At 47.9% G+C, this 21414-nt stretch overlaps 2 protein-coding genes across 4 annotated transcripts in view; one reads left to right on the forward strand and one right to left on the reverse strand.

Annotated features, from left to right (window-relative positions):
• The window catches only part of ADISSP (adipose secreted signaling protein), a 159918-nt gene that overhangs the window by 91443 nt on the left and 47061 nt on the right, over positions 1-21414 (reverse strand). For 2 of the 3 annotated variants that reach the window (XM_068274068.1, XM_068274054.1), the window contains exon 2: positions 15448-15530. In XM_068274068.1, coding sequence (XP_068130169.1) covers positions 15448-15466 — 19 coding nt within the window. In that variant the 5' untranslated portion in view covers positions 15467-15530. Of the gene's footprint in view, positions 1-15447; positions 15531-15674; positions 16218-21414 lie in introns of those variants that run through there. The other variant, XM_068274063.1, reaches the window with a different exon arrangement.
• Positions 17243-19070, forward strand: LOC137519803 (octapeptide-repeat protein T2-like). The gene is made up of 2 exons (XM_068238724.1): positions 17243-17276; positions 18424-19070. The coding sequence occupies exons 1-2, from the start codon at positions 17243-17245 to the stop codon at positions 19068-19070; spliced, it is 681 nt and encodes a 226-aa protein (XP_068094825.1).

Raw genomic sequence — 21414 nt, forward strand, 5'->3', positions numbered from 1 at the left:
TTTCCCATTCCTGCTATACTTCATTTTCACTCCCTCTACATTCACAGGTAAGTCTGTAAATGGGGAGACAGGAATTTACATGCCTGATCCAGACGTATACAGAGGTGGAGCAGTACTCAACCAATGGCAGATGATTTATTGATGAGCATGGGGGGGGGGGGGGGTTGGGGGAACGGACGGTGTGTTACACGTCGGGTAGTGGTGGATCGGCGGCGAGCAATCATATATAGCACGCAGCTATCAAAGTGCTAGCTGCGTGTTTAAAAAAAAAAAAATTACAGAAATCGGCCCAGTGGGGCCTGAGAAATCCACCGCGACGGTAATGAACGAGCTGAGCTCGTCATTACCGCCAAGGTGGTTAAAGTGGATCTGCTAAGAACTTCCCCTCTGCTCTAAAAAGATTAGTGACAGTATGAAAACAATCAGGGGGGAAAAAAATATATTTGTTACAATGCACAGAAATGGAAAAAAAAAAAAAAAAAAAGGGTCCCCGACTATTTACTGGATGAACTTTCAGGGAGCAAAGGAAGGGTTAAAGCATCTGTCTTTCGTATACAGCCAGCACTGCTAGCCAGTAATGCCTACTGATTACACATTTGTTACACTCAACTGTAGCTTAACAAACAAACACAGCTCAGTGTAGCTGATTTCTACAGCATTTTTATGTGGAATGAACACTTTTCAGTCTGTTCTTTGCAAGAGTTCGGGTCCACTTTAATCTCTCGATGACATTTTTTTTAATATTTATAAAGCTCCAATCAAGCTTGAAGGAGGAAGTGCTCCATAGCGAGGCTTGCAACGCGACCAATAGACGCTTGTGAGCTCGTTGAAACGCTGGGCGGAGAGCAGCATTATGTGTAATTCACCCCGCCACATTTACCCGCTCAGCTGGAGCAATTAGAGCTAATTTGAATGACGAGTAACCACCGTGGTTACGTGTGATTAATCTGTAATGAGCAAGCCTGCTCAAATATCTTCCTCAGCCCTGTACAGAGTATTTACAGTCTTGTCACTAATAGAGGACATGGAGTGAAAAGAACATTATGTATAAATGATTTAGTCAGTGTTTGCCCATTGTAAAAGCTTTCCTCTCCCCGATTTAAATTCTGAAATGTATCACATGGTGGTGACATCTTTAGTTCTGCCAGGTGATCTGTATGGAATGTTGGTTACTGAGAGTTCTATGCACAGAGGGAGATACTGCTTGCTTGGCAGTTGGAAACATTATTTCTCACAATGCAACAGGATTCACAGACCGCAAACTGTGAAGACCATGGTCATGACATCACACTGTGGGAGGGGTTTCACCACAATATCAGCCATACAGAGCCCCCTGATGATCTATTGGAGAAAAGGTAGAGATTTCTCCTGGGAAAGGGGGTATCAGCTACTGACTGGAATGAAGTTTAATCCAGGGTTACAGTTCCTCTAACTGTCCCTCAGAGGAGCTCACAATCTAATCCATAGTCATATGTCCATTGTAGTACAGGGCCAATTTTAGGGGGAAGCCGAATAACTTATCTGTAGGTTTTGGGGTGTGGGAGGAAACCGGAGTGCCCGGAGGAAACCCACACAGACACGGGGAGAACAAAAACTCTGCACTGCAAGGCGACAGAGCTGACCACTACACCACCGAGCTGCCCTAGCAAATGGAGAAATGTATGGGAACCAGTTATATGCAGCAGTTGCAGATCTGGAGGCGGAGTCCTAGGCTGGTCTGGAGACTGGGATAATACATTACATATTTACATTGTGAGCTCATGCTGCCGGTCTCCCAGAACCTGCGCATAAACGTACACATAGCAGCACCACATCTATAGCATAGATCAGATTTATTGGGGTTCATTTCCCTTCGTCTGACCGGGGTCAGGATACGCTGGTGCTGAGCAGAGATGGTGGTTTTCTTTGGAAGTTATAAAAGTTTTCTAATATATGATTTGAGCTTTCCCCATCCGGCACAGGAACACCCGACTGCCATACAGATGGACATCTATCCAGCTTGGCCGTATCACAGCCGATACATGCAGCATCAGTGGCTGATGGGGGCTGCGGAAGCTCTTGTGTAATATGCAGCTTCTCTCAGGGATCAGATTCCAGAACAACATTATGGGGGAATTGGGAACTAGCAGCGTGAGGTAACTGGGGGTAGTGAGAGCACATGGGATTAGGGAGGCCAAACTCCAGCCTGAGCTCAATGAAAGTTGTAAGCTGAGCAGAAGGGGAGGACTCACTAAAGGCAAAAACAAACCCAGCAGGTCTAGTGTGGATTACCTCAGCATTAACCTGCAGATCTCCCCCCACTGTAGTGTAGTGGTGTGTGCAGCCTCTAGAGTGCAGGGAAAAAGTGCCACCATCTAACTCTAGTGGTCCCCGCTGCCACACAGACATGGATAGCGCATGCACACATCAGCACCTCTGTCTACACTTACTCAACTGAACCACTCATAACGCAGGGAAGGAAAGTGCGCTCTGCTCTTACACACATCGTTCACACTGTATTTGCCCCCGAAGAAGCGGCTTTACACCGCGAAACGTGGTGTGTGTGTGTGTGTGTGCGTGCGTGCACAATCAAATGTTCCTGCTGGCCTATACTTCTTAAACTTTATTACATATTGCTAACATATTGTGCAGCACTGTACAATAGATGGGGGAGACATTACGTTAAATAATGTTACACAGCGGTGGCAGGCACATCTGGCGCATGTTCAGCTTTGGATTTATTAAGGCTTGGAGCACTTATGGCCAGTATTGGCCAATTCGAGGGCTATGGAGGCTGCCATATTTATTTCATTATACACAATGCAAGTTGCCTGGCTGCCCCACATATCCTTTGCCTAGCTATAGACCCAGAACAAGCATGCAGCAGATCTGGTGCTCCTTCTGCGATTCAGACACTTCTTCAACCAAATAGATCAGCAGGGCTGCCAGGCAACAGGCATTGTTTAACAGGAAATAAATATGGCAGCCTCCCTATCCCTCTATACTTCAGGTGTCCTTTAAAAATGTAAAAACGTCAGTTCCATACAACTTACACTAGTAAACGCGATTGCTTTCAGCGTGCGTCTTGCTCGGGCTTTGGATTCAGTAGCAGAGTCTTGCAGAGCAGGCTGGGATCTTGGCTGGAAGAGGCATAGCAGAGGGAGGGGGCAGAAGCCACCAGGGGGCAGATTATAAGCTTAGCAGCATCTTACAGAGACACAGAGGCAGAAGAGGAGAAAGCTAGATGCAGCTGTGTGTAATCTGCAGATCAGACACCTCCTGCCAGGCTACAAACTATCAAACGCTCTGCAGCCTCTGCAGCGTACGTGCGTGGGGGGGGGGGGGGGAAATCACAGATGTGATCATCTCTGCTACCAGTCATAAAGCATCAATAAGAGAAGGATGCAATGCAGGAACGCAAAAAAGGCTGCCTACACACAGCCTGGAACAGAGGAACATCACAGAAAATCCCCACTCAGAAACAATGTCCAATACAGAGCTGACAAATGTCATTACATGCAATATGCATTAACCCAAACATAACCGGGGGAAGAGTTTAATGATCCTTCGCAAACTAACCAAAGGAGGAACTGTAGCTGTAGTGCTGGTCACTAAGAGTTCATTTTTTCAGCAGAGGGAGGTGGGTGGAGTCAGGTGATCAGCTCTGTGCTGATAAGAAGGAAACTACTGGAGCCAGCAGCTTTGGACATTTTAGTGTGGAGTTAGACTCTCCTGAATTTTTAATTGCCGTCTTGTGTCCCAACCTGTAAGAATTTTTTATTCAATCATAATCAGGTGATCACAAGTTCTAAATCGTGGGCAGGTCATATAAGCAAATCAATTAAAGCGGACTGTAAAGTGGGTGGAAGCTTATTTTAGATATTCTGCCATCACCAATGACACAGGTCCATACACATGCTAGATAAAAAGTCAGGGCACACAAATTACATTTCCCGGTAAAAAGAAAGGACAACCGTTGTCCAGACACACATCGATATTCCAAATGGTTTGAAAACTGTGCGCAAACGGATGGTGACATTTCACACAGCGTGTGCATATTCTGAAACAATGCAATTTCACCATCTTCCCAACACACTGGCGGATTGCACTATTTCTGCACAACAATTGATCTGCCAGTTAGAATACCAGATATCGGTTGCTCGTCGTCACTTATCGACATTTTTTTTAGGATTGCTGTCTTAAACGGCTAAATCTATTGTTCAGGCTTTTAAACAACTTTTATCTCACGTGTATACAAGCATTTCAATGGAGTGAGGATACTGAGCTGCTGACAGAAAACACCTGAATGTGAAGCGAAAAGGATTATGAATGAGAGAGGCTGCGGTGCAGGACTTATTTGTGGCGGGGGGGGGGGGGGGGGGGTGAGGGGGGGACAGCAGGCATGCAGAAATGTCAGCGCATTTATCAGTGGCGGCTGTGGCGGAGGACTGAGCTGCAGGAGGTGGGGGGAGGACAGCAGGCGTGCAGAAATGTCCATGCACTGATCAGTGGTGGAGTGTGGCGGGGGGATGGGAGAGGACGGCAGGCGTGCAAGAATGTCCGCGCATTGATCAGTGGCGGGATATGGCGCGGGACTGAGCTGCGGCAGGCGGGAGAGGACGGCAGGCGTGCAGAAATGTACAGGCATTGATCAGTGGCGGGCTGTGGCGCGGACTGAGCTGCAGCAGGCAGGAGAGGACAGTAGGCGTGCAGAAATATCCGCGTATTGATCAGTGGCGGGGGGGATGGGAGAGGTCGGCAGGCGTGCAGAAATGTCCGCGCATTGATCAGTGGCGGGGTGTGGCAGGGGGGATGGGAGAGGACGGCAGGCGTGCAGAAATGTCCGGGCATTGATCAGTGGCGGCTGTGGCGAGATCAGACACCACCTCGGGGCTCCATTCACTCCCATATCGCAGGCGCTGGGTAATTAGGTTACTGTCTGTTGCTGTGTACGCTGCTCACACACCGCTGGCTATGGGGAGCCCGCCAGAGAGATGGCACAATTCTGTGCAGACACAATGCCAATGTACCCAACCAGCTGCTACTCATACTAAAGGGGAACGCCGGAGCTCTCCAGTCACGTCTGATAAATGCCTCACTAATCACCGTGACAGGATAACTCCAGGGCGTCTCTGCCAGACGTTTACAACCAGTAATGCCAGCCTTAACCTTCCCGTACATGCTTTACTTTTCCATTAAGTGAGGAGTGAGAGGTTAATATTCTGAGATAAAGGAAATTGTGCTGAAGATTGCTTTATAAATCCATAATCTTAATAACAACAACAATAAGAAGATTGGACGAAGATTGGACGCCGCTTGGAATTGGGGATAATCCAAAAATCAGCCACTGCAGCAATTAACAATTTGTGTTAACTTGGCATCTCTGTTTAGAAAATACTTTGTGTTGTTTCTGAAGTTTTCTATTCTTATTTCAGGCAGGGGTTACGCTGCCTCATACGCAACCCCTGGAGGACGGATCAGAGGGGAGACCGTGCAGTGCTGTCTGGCTCTGGATCATGTGAGTGGTTCCTGAAGCACATCTGCTGCCACTATTCTATTAGGGTATGCAGGGGACCCACTAGACACCAGGGAAACTATATGGGGGGAGGGGGGAGATTTGACCTCCAGGGATGCTGAATGGGGGAGGGAGGGGGCCACTAGACACCAGGGAAACTATATGGGTGAGGAGAGACTTGACCACCAGGGATGCAGAATAGGGGAGGGAGGGGCAACTAGACCACCAGGGAAGTGATATGGGGATGGGAATGTTAAAAGGAGAGAGAAATTTTAAGGTTTCAGGTAACAAAAAGAAAATCTCTGGCAGAATTGATCACAGAAATGTCTCTGATGGAACGTAACTGTTCCACCATTATAGAGTTATTGGAGTTGCGTCATTAGGCCTTCCAGCTCTGAAGCAACAATAATAACTCTCAGGAGAGGTGATGTTTTATCCATATAAGGTTTCTTTTTGTGATGTAATGACAGAGTTCATTATTTCTATTATTACTACTAATTTGGCAGCGCCTTCACCCCTCCAACCATCCGGAGAGCCCCTCACTGCGAGGAGTGGCTGCTGGAACAACGTGCTCTTATTTATGGCAGCCGTCTGACTCGTTCTGCACCGCTGCTCGCAGTCTCACATCGCTTACGCAAAACCTGGTTAGGATTGGTTTTATTCCACAGTAACAAAAATATTATTACAAAAATGGGCAGAAAACATGTGCAGCTGATGTTAACTCTAACACTACGAAGCGTTCTACCCGATGCCCGATCCCAAGCCTTCTCCTTCCCGATGCCCGATCTCAAGCCTTCTTCTACCCGATGCCTGATCCCAAGCCTTCTTCTACCCGACGCCCGATGCCAAGCCATCTCCTACCCCATGCCCGATCCCAAGCCTTCTCCTACCCCATGCCCGATCCCAAGCCTTCTCCTACCCGAAGCCCGATCCCAAGCCTTCTCCTACCCTATGCCCGATCCCAAGCCTTCTCCTACCCCATGCCTGATCCCAAGCCATCTCCTACCCCATGCCCGATCCCAAGCCTTCTCCTACCCGATGCCCGATCCCAAGCCTTCTCCTACCCTATGCCCGATCCCAAGCCTTCTCCTACCCCATGCCTGATCCCAAGCCATCTCCTACCCCATGCCCGATCCCAAGCCTTCTCCTACCCTATGCCCGATCCCAAGCCTTCTCCTACCCCATGCCTGATCCCAAGCCATCTCCTACCCCATGCCCGATCCCAAGCCTTCTCCTACCCGATGCCCGATCCCAAGCCTTCTCCTACCCTATGCCCGATTCCAAGCCTTCTCCTACCCCATGCCTGATCCCAAGCCTTCTCCTACCCGATGCCCGATCCCAAGCCTGCTCCTACCCGATGCCCGATCCCAAGCCTGCTCCTACCCGATGCCTGATCCCAAGCCTTCTCCTACCCGATGCCCGATCCCAAGCCTGCTCCTACCCGATGCCTGATCCCAAGCCTTCTCCTACCGGATGCCCGATCCCAAGCCTTCTCCTACCCGATGCCTGATCCCAAGCCTTCTCCTACCCCATGCCTGATCCCAAGCCTTCTCCTACCCCATGCCCGATCCCAAGCCTGCTCCTACCGGATGCCCGATCCCAAGCCTTCTCCTACCCGATGCCCGATCCCAAGCCTTCTCCTACCCGATGCCCGATCCCAAGCCTTCTCCTACCCGATGCCCGATCCCAAGCCTTCTCCTACCCGATGCCCGATCCCAAGCCTTCTCCTACCCGATGCCCGATCCCAAGCCTTCTCCTACCCGATGCCCGATCCCAAGCCTTCTCCTACCCGATGCCCGATCCCAAGCCTTCTCCTACCCGATGCCCGATCCCAAGCCTTCTCCTACCCGATGCCCGATCCCAACCCTTCTCCTACCGGATGCCCGATCCCAAGCCTTCTCCTACCCGATGCCCGATCCCAAGCCTTCTCCTACCCGATGCCCGATCCCAAGCCTTCTCCTACCCGATGCCTGATCCCAAGCCTTCTCCTACCCCATGCCTGATCCCAAGCCTTCTCCTACCCCATGCCTGATCCCAAGCCTTCTCCTACCCCATGCCTGATCCCAAGCCTTCTCCTACCCCATGCCTTATCCCAAGCCTTCTCCTACCCCATGCCTGATCCCAAGCCTTCTCCTACCCGATGCCCGATCCCAAGCCTTCTCCTACCCCATGCCCGATCCCAAGCCTTCTCCTACCCCATGCCCGATCCCAAGCCTTCTCCTACCTGATGCCTGATCACAAGCCTTCTTCTACCCGATGCCCGATCCCAAGCCTTCTCCTACCCGATGCCCGATCCCAAGCCTTCTCCTACCCGATGCCCGATCCCAAGCCTTCTCCTACCCGATGCCCGATCCCAAGCCTTCTCCTACCCGATGCCCGATCCCAAGCCTGCTCCTACCCGATGCCCGATCCCAAGCCATCTCCTACCCGATGCCCGATCCCAAGCCATCTCCTTCCCGACGCCCGATCCCAAGCCTTCTCCTACCCCATGCCTGATCCCAAGCCTTCTCCTACCCCATGCCTGATCCCAAGCCTTCTCCTACCCCATGCCTGATCCCAAGCCTGCTCCTACCCCATGCCTGATCCCAAGCCTGCTCCTACCCGATGCCTGATCCCAAGCCTTCTCCTGCCCGATGCCTGCTCCCAAGCCTTCTCCTGCCCGATGCCCGATCCCAAGCCTTCTCCTACCCGATGCCCGATCCCAAGCCTTCTCCTACCCGATGCCCGATCCCAAGCCTTCTCCTACCCGATGCCCGATCCCAAGCCTTCTCCTACCCGATGCCCGATCCCAAGCCTTCTCCTACCCGATGCCCGATCCCAAGCCTTCTCCTACCCGATGCCCGATCCCAAGCCTTCTCCTACCCGATGCCCGATCCCAAGCCTTCTCCTACCCGATGCCCGATCCCAAGCCTTCTCCTACCCGATGCCCGATCCCAAGCCTTCTCCTACCCGATGCCCGATCCCAAGCCTTCTCCTACCCGATGCCCGATCCCAAGCCTTCTCCTACCCGATGCCCGATCCCAAGCCTTCTCCTACCCGATGCCCGATCCCAAGCCTTCTCCTACCCGATGCCCGATCCCAAGCCTTCTCCTACCCGATGCCCGATCCCAAGCCTTCTCCTACCCGATGCCCGATCCCAAGCCTTCTCCTACCCGATGCCCGATCCCAAGCCTTCTCCTACCCGATGCCCGATCCCAAGCCTTCTCCTACCCGATGCCCGATCCCAAGCCTTCTCCTACCCGATGCCCGATCCCAAGCCTTCTCCTACCCGATGCCCGATCCCAAGCCTTCTCCTACCCGATGCCCGATCCCAAGCCTTCTCCTACCCGATGCCCGATCCCAAGCCTTCTCCTACCCGATGCCCGATCCCAAGCCTTCTCCTACCCGATGCCCGATCCCAAGCCTTCTCCTGCCCGATGCCTGATCCCAAGCCTTCTCCTTCCCGATGCCCGATCCCAGGCCTTCTCCCTACCGATGCCCGATCCCAAGCCATCTCCTACCCGATCCCAAACCTTCTCCTTCCCGATGCCCGATCCCAAGCCATCTCCTACCCGATGCCCGATCCCAAGCCTTCTCCTACCCGATGCCCGATCCCAAGCCTGCTCCTACCCGATGCCCGATCCCAAGCCTTCTCCTGCCCTATGCCTGATCCCAAGCCTTCTCCTACCCGATGCCCGATCCCAAGCCTTGTCCTACCCGATGCCCGATCCCAAGCCTTGTCCTACCCGATGCCCGATCCCAAGCCTTGTCCTACCCGATGCCCGATCCCAAGCCTTCTCCTACCCGATCCCAAGCCTTCTCCTATCCGATGCCCGATCCCAAGCCTTCTTCTACCCGATGCCCGATCCCAAGCTTTCTCCTACCCGATCCCAAGCCTTCTCCTACCCGATGCCCGATCCCAAGCCTTCTATCTGATGCCTGATCCCAAGCCTTCTCCTACCCAATGCCCGATCCCAAGCCTTCTCCTACCCAATGCCCGATCCCAAGCCTTCTCCTACCCGATGCCCGATCCCAAGCCTTCTCCTACCCGATGCCCGATCCCAAGCCTTCTCCTACCCGATGCCCGATCCCAAGCCTTCTCCTACCCGATGCCCGATCCCAAGCCTTCTCCTACCTGATGCCCGATCCCAAGCCTTCTCCTACCCGATGCCCGATCCCAAGCCTTCTCCTACCCGATGCCCGATCCCAAGCCTTCTCCTACCCGATGCCCGATCCCAAGCCTTCTCCTACCCGATGCCCGATCCCAAGCCTTCTCCTACCCGATGCCTGATCCCAAGCCTTCTCCTACCCGATGCCTGATCCCAAGTCTTCTCCTGCCCTATGCCTGATCCCAAGCGTTCTCCTTCCCTATGCCTGGTCCAAAGCGTTCTCCTTCCCTATGCCTGATCCAAAGCGTTCTCCTTCCCTATGCCTGATCCAAAGCGTTCTCCTTCCCTATGCCTGATCCAAAGCCTTCTCCTTCCCTATGCCTGATCCAAAGCCTTCTCCTACCCGATGCCTGGCCACCGGCATGGTTTATAGGGAATGAAGGTGCTGGCATGGAAGTCTCAGAAAATGGCAACCAAACAACAAACTCAAGAGAGACAGCAGCAGGAGTTTCCTCTTTTCTGAAGATTAACTTTCATCATAAAAATAAAGAAAATGTCATATCAGATTTTAATCGTTCCTTCCACACCGCAGACAGCAGTCCTAGCGGCCTCTAAACCAAACCACACAGAAACTGCGACATCCAGATGGGAAAGTGGCTGAATGCAACCACTTCAACAGGACACTCGAGGAAAGAACCAACATGATCAGGAAAGCACGCAGCACACAAACAGTTAAGGATCAGGAGAGCTCATCTGCAATGCTAGACAAGTATAGATCCTATATGGATAGCTCTCAACATGTGGCATCCACACCCCCCCTACGTCCGCTTGTTGTGGCCAATTACTGTGACAGCTGGGATGTAACATTAAGTCATATATAAATATGCCGGAATAAGTATTTTTAGTTAACTTAAAGCACATTGGAATGTTTGGGAAGCAGTTATGCACAAACGCACACATTTTATTTATGCGAGCGTTGTGCACATGTATGGAGCGAGAATGTGTGTATGGCGTGTGTATGCAATATGACTATGGTAGGATTAGAGTGTGAGCTCCTCTGAGGACAGTCAGTGACATGACTATGTACTCTGTAATATGCTGCAGGAGATTTCAGTGCTATATAAATACATAATAATAATATGGTAGGACATTAGACTATGACTATGGTAGGATTAGATTGTGAGCTCCTCTGAGGGCAGTCAGTGACATGACTATGTACTCTGTAATGTGCTGCAGAAGATGTCAGTGCTATATAAATACATAATAATAATATGGTAGGACATTAGACTAGGACTATGGTAGGAGTAGACTGTGAGCTCCTCTGAGGACAGTCAGTGACATGACTATGTACTCTGTAATATGCTGCAGGAGATTTCAGTGCTATATAAATACATAATAATAATATGGTAGGACATTAGACTATGACTATGGTAGGATTAGAGTGTAAGCTCCTCTGAGGACAGTCAGTGACATGACTATGTACTCTGTACTGTGCTGCAGATGATGTCAGTGCTATATAAATACATAATAATAATAATATGGTAGGACATTAGACTATGACTATGGTAGGATTAGAGTGTGAGCTCCTCTGAGGACAGTCAGTGACATGACTATGTACTCTGTAAAGTGCTGCAGAAGATGTCAGTGCTATATAAATACATAATAATAATATGGTAGGACATTAGACTATGACTATGGTAGGATTAGATTGTGAGCTCCTCTGAGGACAGTCAGTGACATGACTATGTACTCTGTGATGTGCTGCAGGAGATGTCAGTGATATATAAATACATAATAATAATATGGTAGGACATTAGACTATGGTAGGATTAGACTGTGAGCTCCTCTGAGGACAGTCAGTGACATGACTATGTACTCTGTAATGTGCTGCAGAAGATGTCAGTGCTATATAAATACATAATAATATGGTAGGACATTAGACTATGACTATGGTAGGATTAGAGTGTGAGCTCCTCTGAGGACAGTCAGTGACATGACTATGTACTCTGTACTGTGCTGCAGAAGATGTCAGTGCTATATAAATACATAATAATAATATGGTAGGACATTAGACTATGACTATGGTAGGATTAGAGTGTGAGCTCCTCTGAGGACAGTCAGTGACATGACTATGTACTCTGTACTGTGCTGCAGATGTCAGTGCTATATAAATACATAATAATAATATGGTAGGACATTAGACTATGACTATGGTAGGATTAGAGTGTGAGCTCCTCTGAGGACAGTCAGTGACATGACTATGTACTCTGTACTGTGCTGCAGATGATGTCAGTGCTATATAAATACATAATAATAATATGGTAGGACATTAGACTATGACTATGGTAGGATTAGATTGTGAGCTCCTCTGAGGACAGTCAGTGACATGACTATGTACTCTGTAAAGTGCTGCAGAAGATGTCAGTGCTACATAAATACATAATAATAATATGGTAGGACATTAGACTATGACTATGGTAGGATTAGACTGTGAGCTCCTCTGAGGACAGTCAGTGACATGACTATGTACTCTGTAATGTGCTGCAGAAGATGTCAGTGCTATATAAATACATAATAATATGGTAGGACATTAGACTATGACTATGGTAGGATTAGAGTGTGAGCTCCTCTGAGGACAGTCAGTGACATGACTATGTACTCTGTACTGTGCTGCAGAAGATGTCAGTGCTATATAAATACATAATAATAATATGGTAGGACATTAGACTATGACTATGGTAGGATTAGAGTGTGAGCTCCTCTGAGGACAGTCAGTGACATGACTATGTACTCTGTACTGTGCTGCAGATGTCAGTGCTATATAAATACATAATAATAATATGGTAGGACATTAGACTATGACTATGGTAGGATTAGAGTGTGAGCTCCTCTGAGGACAGTCAGTGACATGACTATGTACTCTGTACTGTGCTGCAGATGATGTCAGTGCTATATAAATACATAATAATAATATGGTAGGACATTAGACTATGACTATGGTAGGATTAGATTGTGAGCTCCTCTGAGGACAGTCAGTGACATGACTATGTACTCTGTAAAGTGCTGCAGAAGATGTCAGTGCTACATAAATACATAATAATAATATGGTAGGACATTAGACTATGACTATGGTAGGATTAGATTGTGAGCTCCTCTGAGGACAGTCAGTGACATGACTATGTACTCTGTGATGTGCTGCAGGAGATGTCAGTGATATATAAATACATAATAATAATATGGTAGGACATTAGACTATGGTAGGATTAGAGTGTGAGCTCCTCTGAGGACAGTCAGTGACAGGACTATGTACTCTGTAAAGTGCTGCAGAAGATGTCAGTGCGATATAAATACATAATAATAATATGGTAGGACATTAGACTATGACTATGGTAGGATTAGACTGTGAGCTCCTCTGAGGACAGTCAGTGACATGACTATGTACTCTGTAATGTGCTGCAGAAGATGTCAGTGCTATATAAATACATAATAATAATATGGTAGGACATTAGACTATGACTATGGTAGGATTAGATTGTGAGCTCCTCTGAGGGCAGTCAGTGACATGACTATGTACTCTGTAATGTGCTGCAGAAGATGTCAGTGCTATATAAATACATAATAATAATATGGTAGGACATTAGACTATGACTATGGTAGGATTAGAGTGTGAGCTCCTCTGAGGACAGTCAGTGACATGACTATGTACTCTGTAAAGTGCTGCAGAAGATGTCAGTGCTACATAAATACATAATAATAATATGGTAGGACATTAGACTATGACTATGGTAGGATTAGATTGTGAGCTCCTCTGAGGACAGTCAGTGGCATGACTATGTACTCTGTAAAGTGCTGCAGAAGGTGTCAGTGCTATATAAATACATAATAATAATATGGTAGGACATTAGACTATGGTAGGATTAGAGTGTGAGCTCCTCTGAGGACAGTCAGTGACATGACTATGTACTCTGTACTGTGCTGCAGATGATGTCAGTGCTATATAAATGCATAATAATATGGTAGGACATTAGACTATGACTATGGTAGGATTAGAGTGTGAGCTCCTCTGAGGACAGTCAGTGACATAACTATGTACTCTGTACTGTGCTGCAGATGATGTCAGTGCTATATAAATGCATAATAATAATATGGTAGGACATTAGACTATGACTATGGTAGGATTAGAGTGTGAGCTCCTCTGAGGACAGTCAGTGACATGACTATGTACTCTGTAATGTGCTGCAGAAGATGTCAATGCTATATAAATACATAATATTAATAATATGGTAGGACATAAGACTATGACTATGGTAGGATTAGAGTGTGAGCTCCTCCGAGGACAGTCAGTGGCATGACTATGTACTCTGTAATGTGCTGCAGAAGGTGTCAGTGCTATATAAATACATAATAATAATATGGTAGGACATTAGACTATGACTATGGTAGGATTAGAGTGTGAGCTCCTCTGAGGACAGTCAGTGACATGACTATGTACTCTGTGAAGTGCTGCAGAAGATGTCAGTGCTATATAAATACATAATAATAATATGGTAGGACATTAGACTATGACTATGGTAGGATTAGATTGTGAGCTCCTCTGAGGACAGTCAGTGACATGACTATGTACTCTGTGATGTGCTGCAGGAGATGTCAGTGATATATAAATACATAATAATAATATGGTAGGACATTAGACTATGACTATGGTAGGATTAGAGTGTGAGCTCCTCTGAGGACAGTCAGTGACATGACTATGTACTCTGTAATGTGCTGCGGGAGATGTCAGTGCTATATAAATACATAATAATAATATGGTAGGACATTAGACTATGACTATGGTAGGATTAGAGTGTGAGCTCCTCTGAGGACAGTCAGTGACATGACTATGTACTCTGTAATGTGCTGCGGGAGATGTCAGTGCTATATAAATACATAATAATAATATGGTAGGACATTAGACTATGACTATAGTAGGATTAGATTGTGAGCTCCTCTGAGGACAGTCAGTGACATGACTATGTACTCTGTAATGTGCTGCAGGAGATGTCAGTGCCATATAAATACATAATAATATGGTAGGACATTAGACTATGATTATGGTAGGATTAGATTGTGAGCTCCTCCGAGGATAGTCAGTGACATGACTATGTACTCTGTAATGTGCTGCAGAAGATGTCAGTGCTATATAAATACATAATAATATGGTAGGACATTAGACTATGACTGTGGTAGGGATTAGATTGTGAGCTCCTCTGAGGACAGTCAGTGACATGACTATGTACTCTGTAATGTGCTGCAGAAGATGTCAGTGCTAAATAAATACATAATAATAGGCTAGGACTATGGTAGGATTAGAGTGTGAGCTCCCCTGGGGACAGTCAGTGACATGACTATGTACTCTGTAATGTGCTGCAGAAGATGTCAGTGCTAAATAAATACATAATAATAGGCTAGGACTATGGTAGGATTAGATTGTGAGCTCTTCTGAGGACAGTCAGTGACATGACTATGTACTCTGTAAAGTGCTGCAGAAGATGTCAGTGCTATATAAATACATAATACTAATATGGTAGGACATTAGACTATGACTATGGTAGGATTAGAGTGTGAGCTCCTCTGAGGACAGTCAGTGACATGACTATGTACTCTGTAATGTGCTGCAGAAGATGTCAGTGCTATATAAATACATAATGTGTGATAATTATGTGGACATTTGAGTGTAAGCTCCTCTTGGCCACAAACTGAACAGTACAGAGTCACCACATAAATATCATATGCTGACTCCAACCTGAATTATCACAAACACCTTCTGTTTTAAGACGGCAGACTTCTGTTTTGCACCACATAAATACAGTATATGATAAATACCTTTCTTGGCTGTAGCCATGTATTTCCCAGCGTAGATTCTACAGCATCAGAAGATGATCCCCATGCTGGCAGGGCCCCGGACTCTGCATGACAGAGATCAGACTGTTAGAGGGAGAGGTCTGCATACAACATACAGCGTTCTGTGCATGTAAGGAGACTACTATTATATAACACAAGGCTGCTGTAGGATTGCAGCAGTTATTCAGGTATTATTAGGCCACATTCACCTCCTGTGTGGCTTCTACACTGCATTCCAGTGTTCCTCCAGCAGGGGGCGCACACAGCTTTCCAAGAGAACCTCTCACGTCTGTGCAGGAGAGTAGCCCGGCTACATAAACACACAGTGCTGCAGGTCCACAACACTCACTAGGATCAAATCTCACACTTTACATGCTCTCATTAAAGGGGACCTGAACTCTTGCACAGGACAGAAGGAAAACAGAGAAATGCACCCTGTATGTATTTAGAGAGTTTAGCCTTTCTAATTCCCCCTTCTCGGTGTCTAATCACAAGTTGTAATTTGATCCCTCAGCTGTGTCAGCTCAGAAATCTCTTCTGCCACAGCAGAGCAGATAATTGGTAAAAACAGGATGTTAACCCTACGTCTACTTCCATGAAAGCAGGAAGTACACACTCTGCAGATTCATTGCAGGATTTGTATTAGCTGTAACAAATGTTTTTCTATAAAGGTTACTATGCTGCTTTTGGAGCAAAGAGGTGGCCATACACTGGTCGATGTGCCATTAGATCGACCAGCTGACAGATCCCTATCTGATCAGATAGGGATCGTATGGCTGCCTTTACTGCAAACAGATTGTGAATCGATTTCAGCCTGAAACCGATCACAATCTGTTCAGCTGCTCCTGCCGCCTGTCCCCCCCCCCCCCCCCCCCGTATACATTACCTGAGGCTGGCTCCCGGGCGTCTTCTCCACACTGCACCGCACCGCTGTTCTTGCTCCATCCCGGCGCTTCCTGTGTTACTCCGTGACCAGGAAGTTCAAATAGAGCGCCCTCTATTTCAACTTCCTGGTCACCGGAGTGACACAGGAAGTATAAGCGTACACTGGGACATGCGGAAATGCGGTGCAGCGAGGAGAAGAGGACCCCGGAGCCAGCTTCAGGTAATGTATACATGCTCGGATCGGGCCCGAATCGTACGCCGCAAGCGACGCGCTCCTACCGCCGGGCGATCGAGGGTAATTTCCCGCACGGCGCGATCGACGGTCCGATCCGATTTCGGGAGGGAATCGGATCGGCGGGTGCGTTTAGCGCAAGCGATTGGCAGCAGATCCAATCCCAGGATCGGATCTGCTGTCGAAACGGCCGTGAATCGAGCCAGTGTATGGCCTGCTTTAGTTCAGATCCGCTTTAAGGCATGTCAGTAGCACAGACACTCAGCCACACAGACTCTTACAGGTGCGTTGTCATGCCAACAAGAATCACCTGACCGGTCAAGGCTGCCTCTGACCAGACTTCAGGTGCTTATTTATGGCACAACATTTTCCTCACACGTGAACCTTCGATCAGATTTGTGGGATTGTCAGTAATCAGAAGGTAATTATCGAGTGTTCCCATAAACTGGTTAACCAATGCACGTTCTCCTTTCAGATCCGATTATTAAATCCAACCTTCTGAGCGACAAAATTCTGTATTCCAATCCACTGAACCATTTAACGTTGATTTTCTCCACATATTGCGCGGCTTTCTGTACAATTCAATTGTGTAAATCTGATCAAATGATGAAATCTGAGGAAAATATTGCTGAACACAGGAGACTGCAGCTAGTACCGGGCATGAAAGGCTGGGGCACCAGACGTGGTGCAGGCGGTGAGGACGTGACGTAGTGCAGCAGAATGGCGGGTCTTAGCTCCGCCCACCCAGCCCGCAACAGACCATCAGATCAGATACTATGCCGTCCACCCCCAGCCCAAGCGGAAACCCATCTTCAGCCTTCCCTGGGCTACGCTAAATCCCCGGATGAGGCAAATGTCAGGAATAAAGATTTGGGGGTTTTTTCCCAAAGAGATGAACAAACTCTTATCTGCCCTGAATCCACTTCAGCTGTTCAGGAACATTAAAGCAAACCCAATGCTAAGAAAGTTATGATCTAATGAATTGTAAGTGTAGTACAGATAATGAATAAAACATTCGTAGCAAAGAAAAACATATATAACACTGCACCATTCTGTTATATTTGGAGCTTAGAAACCACACTCCGTATTTTAAGCTATACAACAAGAGCAGAAGTAATGACCCTTTGAACTTTCCTACAGTAAAACTTTATCTCAAGCTGCCTCTCACCGTTTCAGTGCTTCAGAAAACAGAACTGTATTCCACCCAGTGGGTCAGAGAGCTCAGAGAAGCTCTTTTGCATAGATAACAACTGAAGTAACTCTTCCTGTGCTGGAAACAAAGGGAGACCTATCTTTGCTACTAATGTTCTATTTCTTAGCTGAACTACACATAGAAATCTTTCTTACATTTCCTGTGAGGTTGGACAGTGTTAGAGGAGTTGCTGTTGCTGCAGTGGAGGCTTCTATCAGGCAGGCGACTCACATTCATATTATTCACAAAGATCAGAGAAGCCGATAGGGAGATCTGGCTGAAAAGCTGCTGCATACATGATAATCTATCTTGCATGGAGAGCAGCACTTCTCTCATTATCTCCCCAGCAGGACGCAGCTTGCACGACGGCAGATAAACGTGTGTGATAAGCGATACGTGCGTCTATGCGGTGGTTAGCACGACCGCCATCAGATCCCGTTATATACAAAGATACTCTGTCTACAAGACAAACACTGGGTTACCCTAGACCCCGGGTTCTCAACGTGTGGTATGTGTACCCCAGGGGGTACTTCTGATGGTTCCAGGGGGTACTCAGGCTTGATATACTTCACCAAGAACAACAAATTTAGAGAAATCTTATTTAAACACCAAATTACACTATTTTAGCTAATTAAAAATAATTGTTTAGGGGAGAGAGAAAGCGAGAGAGAGAGCGAGCGAGCGCGAGAGCGAGAGCGCGAGAGAGAGAGCGCGAGAGAGAGAGAGCACGAGCGAGAGCAAGAGAGCGCGAGCGAGAGCAAGAGAGCGCGAGCGAGAGCAAGAGAGCGCGAGCGAGAGCAAGAGCGCGAGAGAGAGAGAGCGAGAGAGAGAGAGCGAGAGCGAGAGAGAGCGAGAGCGAGAGAGAGAGAGAGCGAGAGAGAGCGCGAGAGCGAGAGCGCGAGAGAGAGAGAGCGCGAGAGAGAGAGAGCACGAGCGAGAGCAAGAGAGCGAGAGCAAGAGAGCGCGAGCGAGAGCAAGAGAGCGCGAGCGAGAGCAAGAGAGCGCGAGCGAGAGCAAGAGAGCGCGAGCGAGAGCAAGAGAGCGCGAGCGAGAGCAAGAGAGCGCGAGCGAGAGCAAGAGAGCGCGAGCGAGAGCAAGAGAGCGCGAGCAAGAGAGCGCGAGCGAGAGCAAGAGAGCGCGAGCGAGAGCAAGAGAGCGCGAGCGAGAGCAAGAGAGCGCGAGCGAGAGCAAGAGAGCGCGAGCGAGAGCAAGAGAGCGCGAGCGAGAGCAAGAGAGCGCGAGCGAGAGCAAGAGAGCGCGAGCGAGAGAGAATTTTTTGTCAAGGGGTACTTGTGATAATGTTTACTATGCTAGGGGGTACTTTGTGAGTACAGGCGTTTAAAAGGGGTACATACCAATAATACGTTGAGAAACCCTGCACCAGACAATGCCTGCATGCAGGACATTGTGACTATGTGACCCACCAGAAAAGAGGCAGTGACCAGATCTTGGCCTAAAGGTGTCCATACATCTAGACTTGTATCTGGACACTGGAGCGACTGAGATCGATCTCTCTTTGAACAAGACCGGCTGGAGCAGGCGAGATTTCAATGCATGGGCACAATTACAATCGGGGGGACAGAAGCTCGGGGTCCGTCGTGCTCATCCGCCATCGCGGAATGGAACACTTAGCACCACGCACCTGATTAACTACGTCAGCCCGAGTTTTCCCAGCATGCTTGATCAAAACATTCGACCGATTTTGCCCTGAAACCGGCTCAATCGTCGATCAAGCGTAGTTGTTGTGGCCCCGATTTTCATTATTTGGATACATTTATTGAAATCGGTGGTCGATTCGGCACCCAAATTAATAGATGTATGACCACCAGGATTGTCGGCCACAAATCAAATTCCATTTTCCCACTGCTCTGTTTAATATGCATCCGGGAACCTCACCCTGCAGTGCAAGTTCTCCAATCTAATCAGAAAATGTTTCTGCTGTAATAAAGCTTTTCTGTCAGCCTGGCTGTATTCACTCACCATCACCGACCAGAGAGATAGAGGGAAGCTTGTCATCTCCCCCCTCCCACATTCCTGCTCCTCACTGATTGGCTGAGGGCAGTTCAGTGCAGCTGTGCTCTCACGTGTTTACAAGCACGCAGCTAAGACAGAGATTGTAGGAGAAAAAAAAAAAGTAAGGGAGGAAATGACATCAGGATTGGCTTCAGTCAGAGGGAACCAAGACGGCAAATGGCAGGAACAGAATTCTCTTTATTTACTAAATAAAATTCACTAAAATCAAAACATGGACAGTACAATGCATGTTAAGTAGAGAAACTAGTTATCTACTTATGTATTTTTTTTCCTGGCATAGTATGGCTGACCCTGCTGCTTTAAGAGGGGGGAAAAGGCTTTTTGTAACCAATGGCTTTATTGCTGTATACTCACGGTTTTAATTAACCATCATGATTTGTTCAATTTTAGAGATTTCCTCCTGGGACAACTGAACAGAACCCACTGATTAGATTGGGCTGTACAGAGGTTGCTGAAGATGAGATTAGAGTTAACATACATGAAAATCCTTTTTATTATTAGTTCCTGGCTTTAGTTACCATGGGAACCCTGATGCAATTTCCTGTAGGGATGCCTTTCATTTCCTGTTAGGTCATTGTTGGATTGACATGACAAAGGGGCAGGGATTGCCCCAAATTGTTGTCCATTTATTTTGTTCTATTCACTTGTGACTGACTCTTTGCAACCCCATGAACTATGACACGGCAGGCCCCTCTATGCACTGCTACCTCTCGAGGCTTGTCCAAGCTCATATTGCTTCCATGATACTAGCCATCTCATTCTCTGCCATCCATGCCTCTTTTCCCCTTGATCTTTCCCAGCATCAGGGTCTTCTCCAATAAGTCCCACCTTTTCGCTGAGTATCCAAAAGTATTTCATCTTTATCTTCAGCATTGCTCCTTCTAGTGCAGTGATCTTCCCCAGAAAGGTTTTCCAGCTGGGTGGCAAAAAAGTAGCTGGGTGGGGAGTAAAGGGGGGAAATGCAAGGTTGGCGCAACTCTGTTTACAGCATAAGAGGAGGAGGTGAGCCGATGGCAGCTGAGTGCTCACTAAAATTACCCGGGTGGAGCACCCAGCTAAAAGAGCCTGGTGAGAACACTGCAGTGAACAGTCAGGGGTAATTTCTTTAAAGAGACTCAGAGCTGAGTCTTCCTGCTGTTTTTTTTTTTTTTTTTTTTTTTTTTTTTTAATTACCCGGGGCTTCCTCCAGCCCCATAAGCATGGATGTGTCCCTCGCCATCCTACTCAACGCCTCCATTCAGTCGCAAACTTCCCCTGTAAGCAGCTCAGTGAAGTCAGCGGCGGACCTTCTGCGCATGCGCAGAAGGTACCAGCTGACGTCACTTAGTCAGACTGAGTCCAACTGAGCCGCGTACCGGGAGTTGACGGCGGCTGAAAGGGACATCGTAGGAGGACGGCGAGGGACACATCCATGCTTATGGGGCTGGCGGAAGCCCCGGGTAAGTATAAAAAAAAAAAAAAAAAACACACACACACCAGGAAGACTCAGCTCTCTCAGTCTCTTTAAGGATTGACGGATGGGATCTTCTTGCAGTCCTACAGACTCTCAGAAGTCTTCTCCAGAACCACAATTCTAAGGCTTTGATTCTTCGGCACTGAGCCTTCC

Source organism: Hyperolius riggenbachi, chromosome 1 (genome assembly GCF_040937935.1).
Source record: "Hyperolius riggenbachi isolate aHypRig1 chromosome 1, aHypRig1.pri, whole genome shotgun sequence".
NCBI lineage: Eukaryota > Metazoa > Chordata > Amphibia > Anura > Hyperoliidae > Hyperolius > Hyperolius riggenbachi.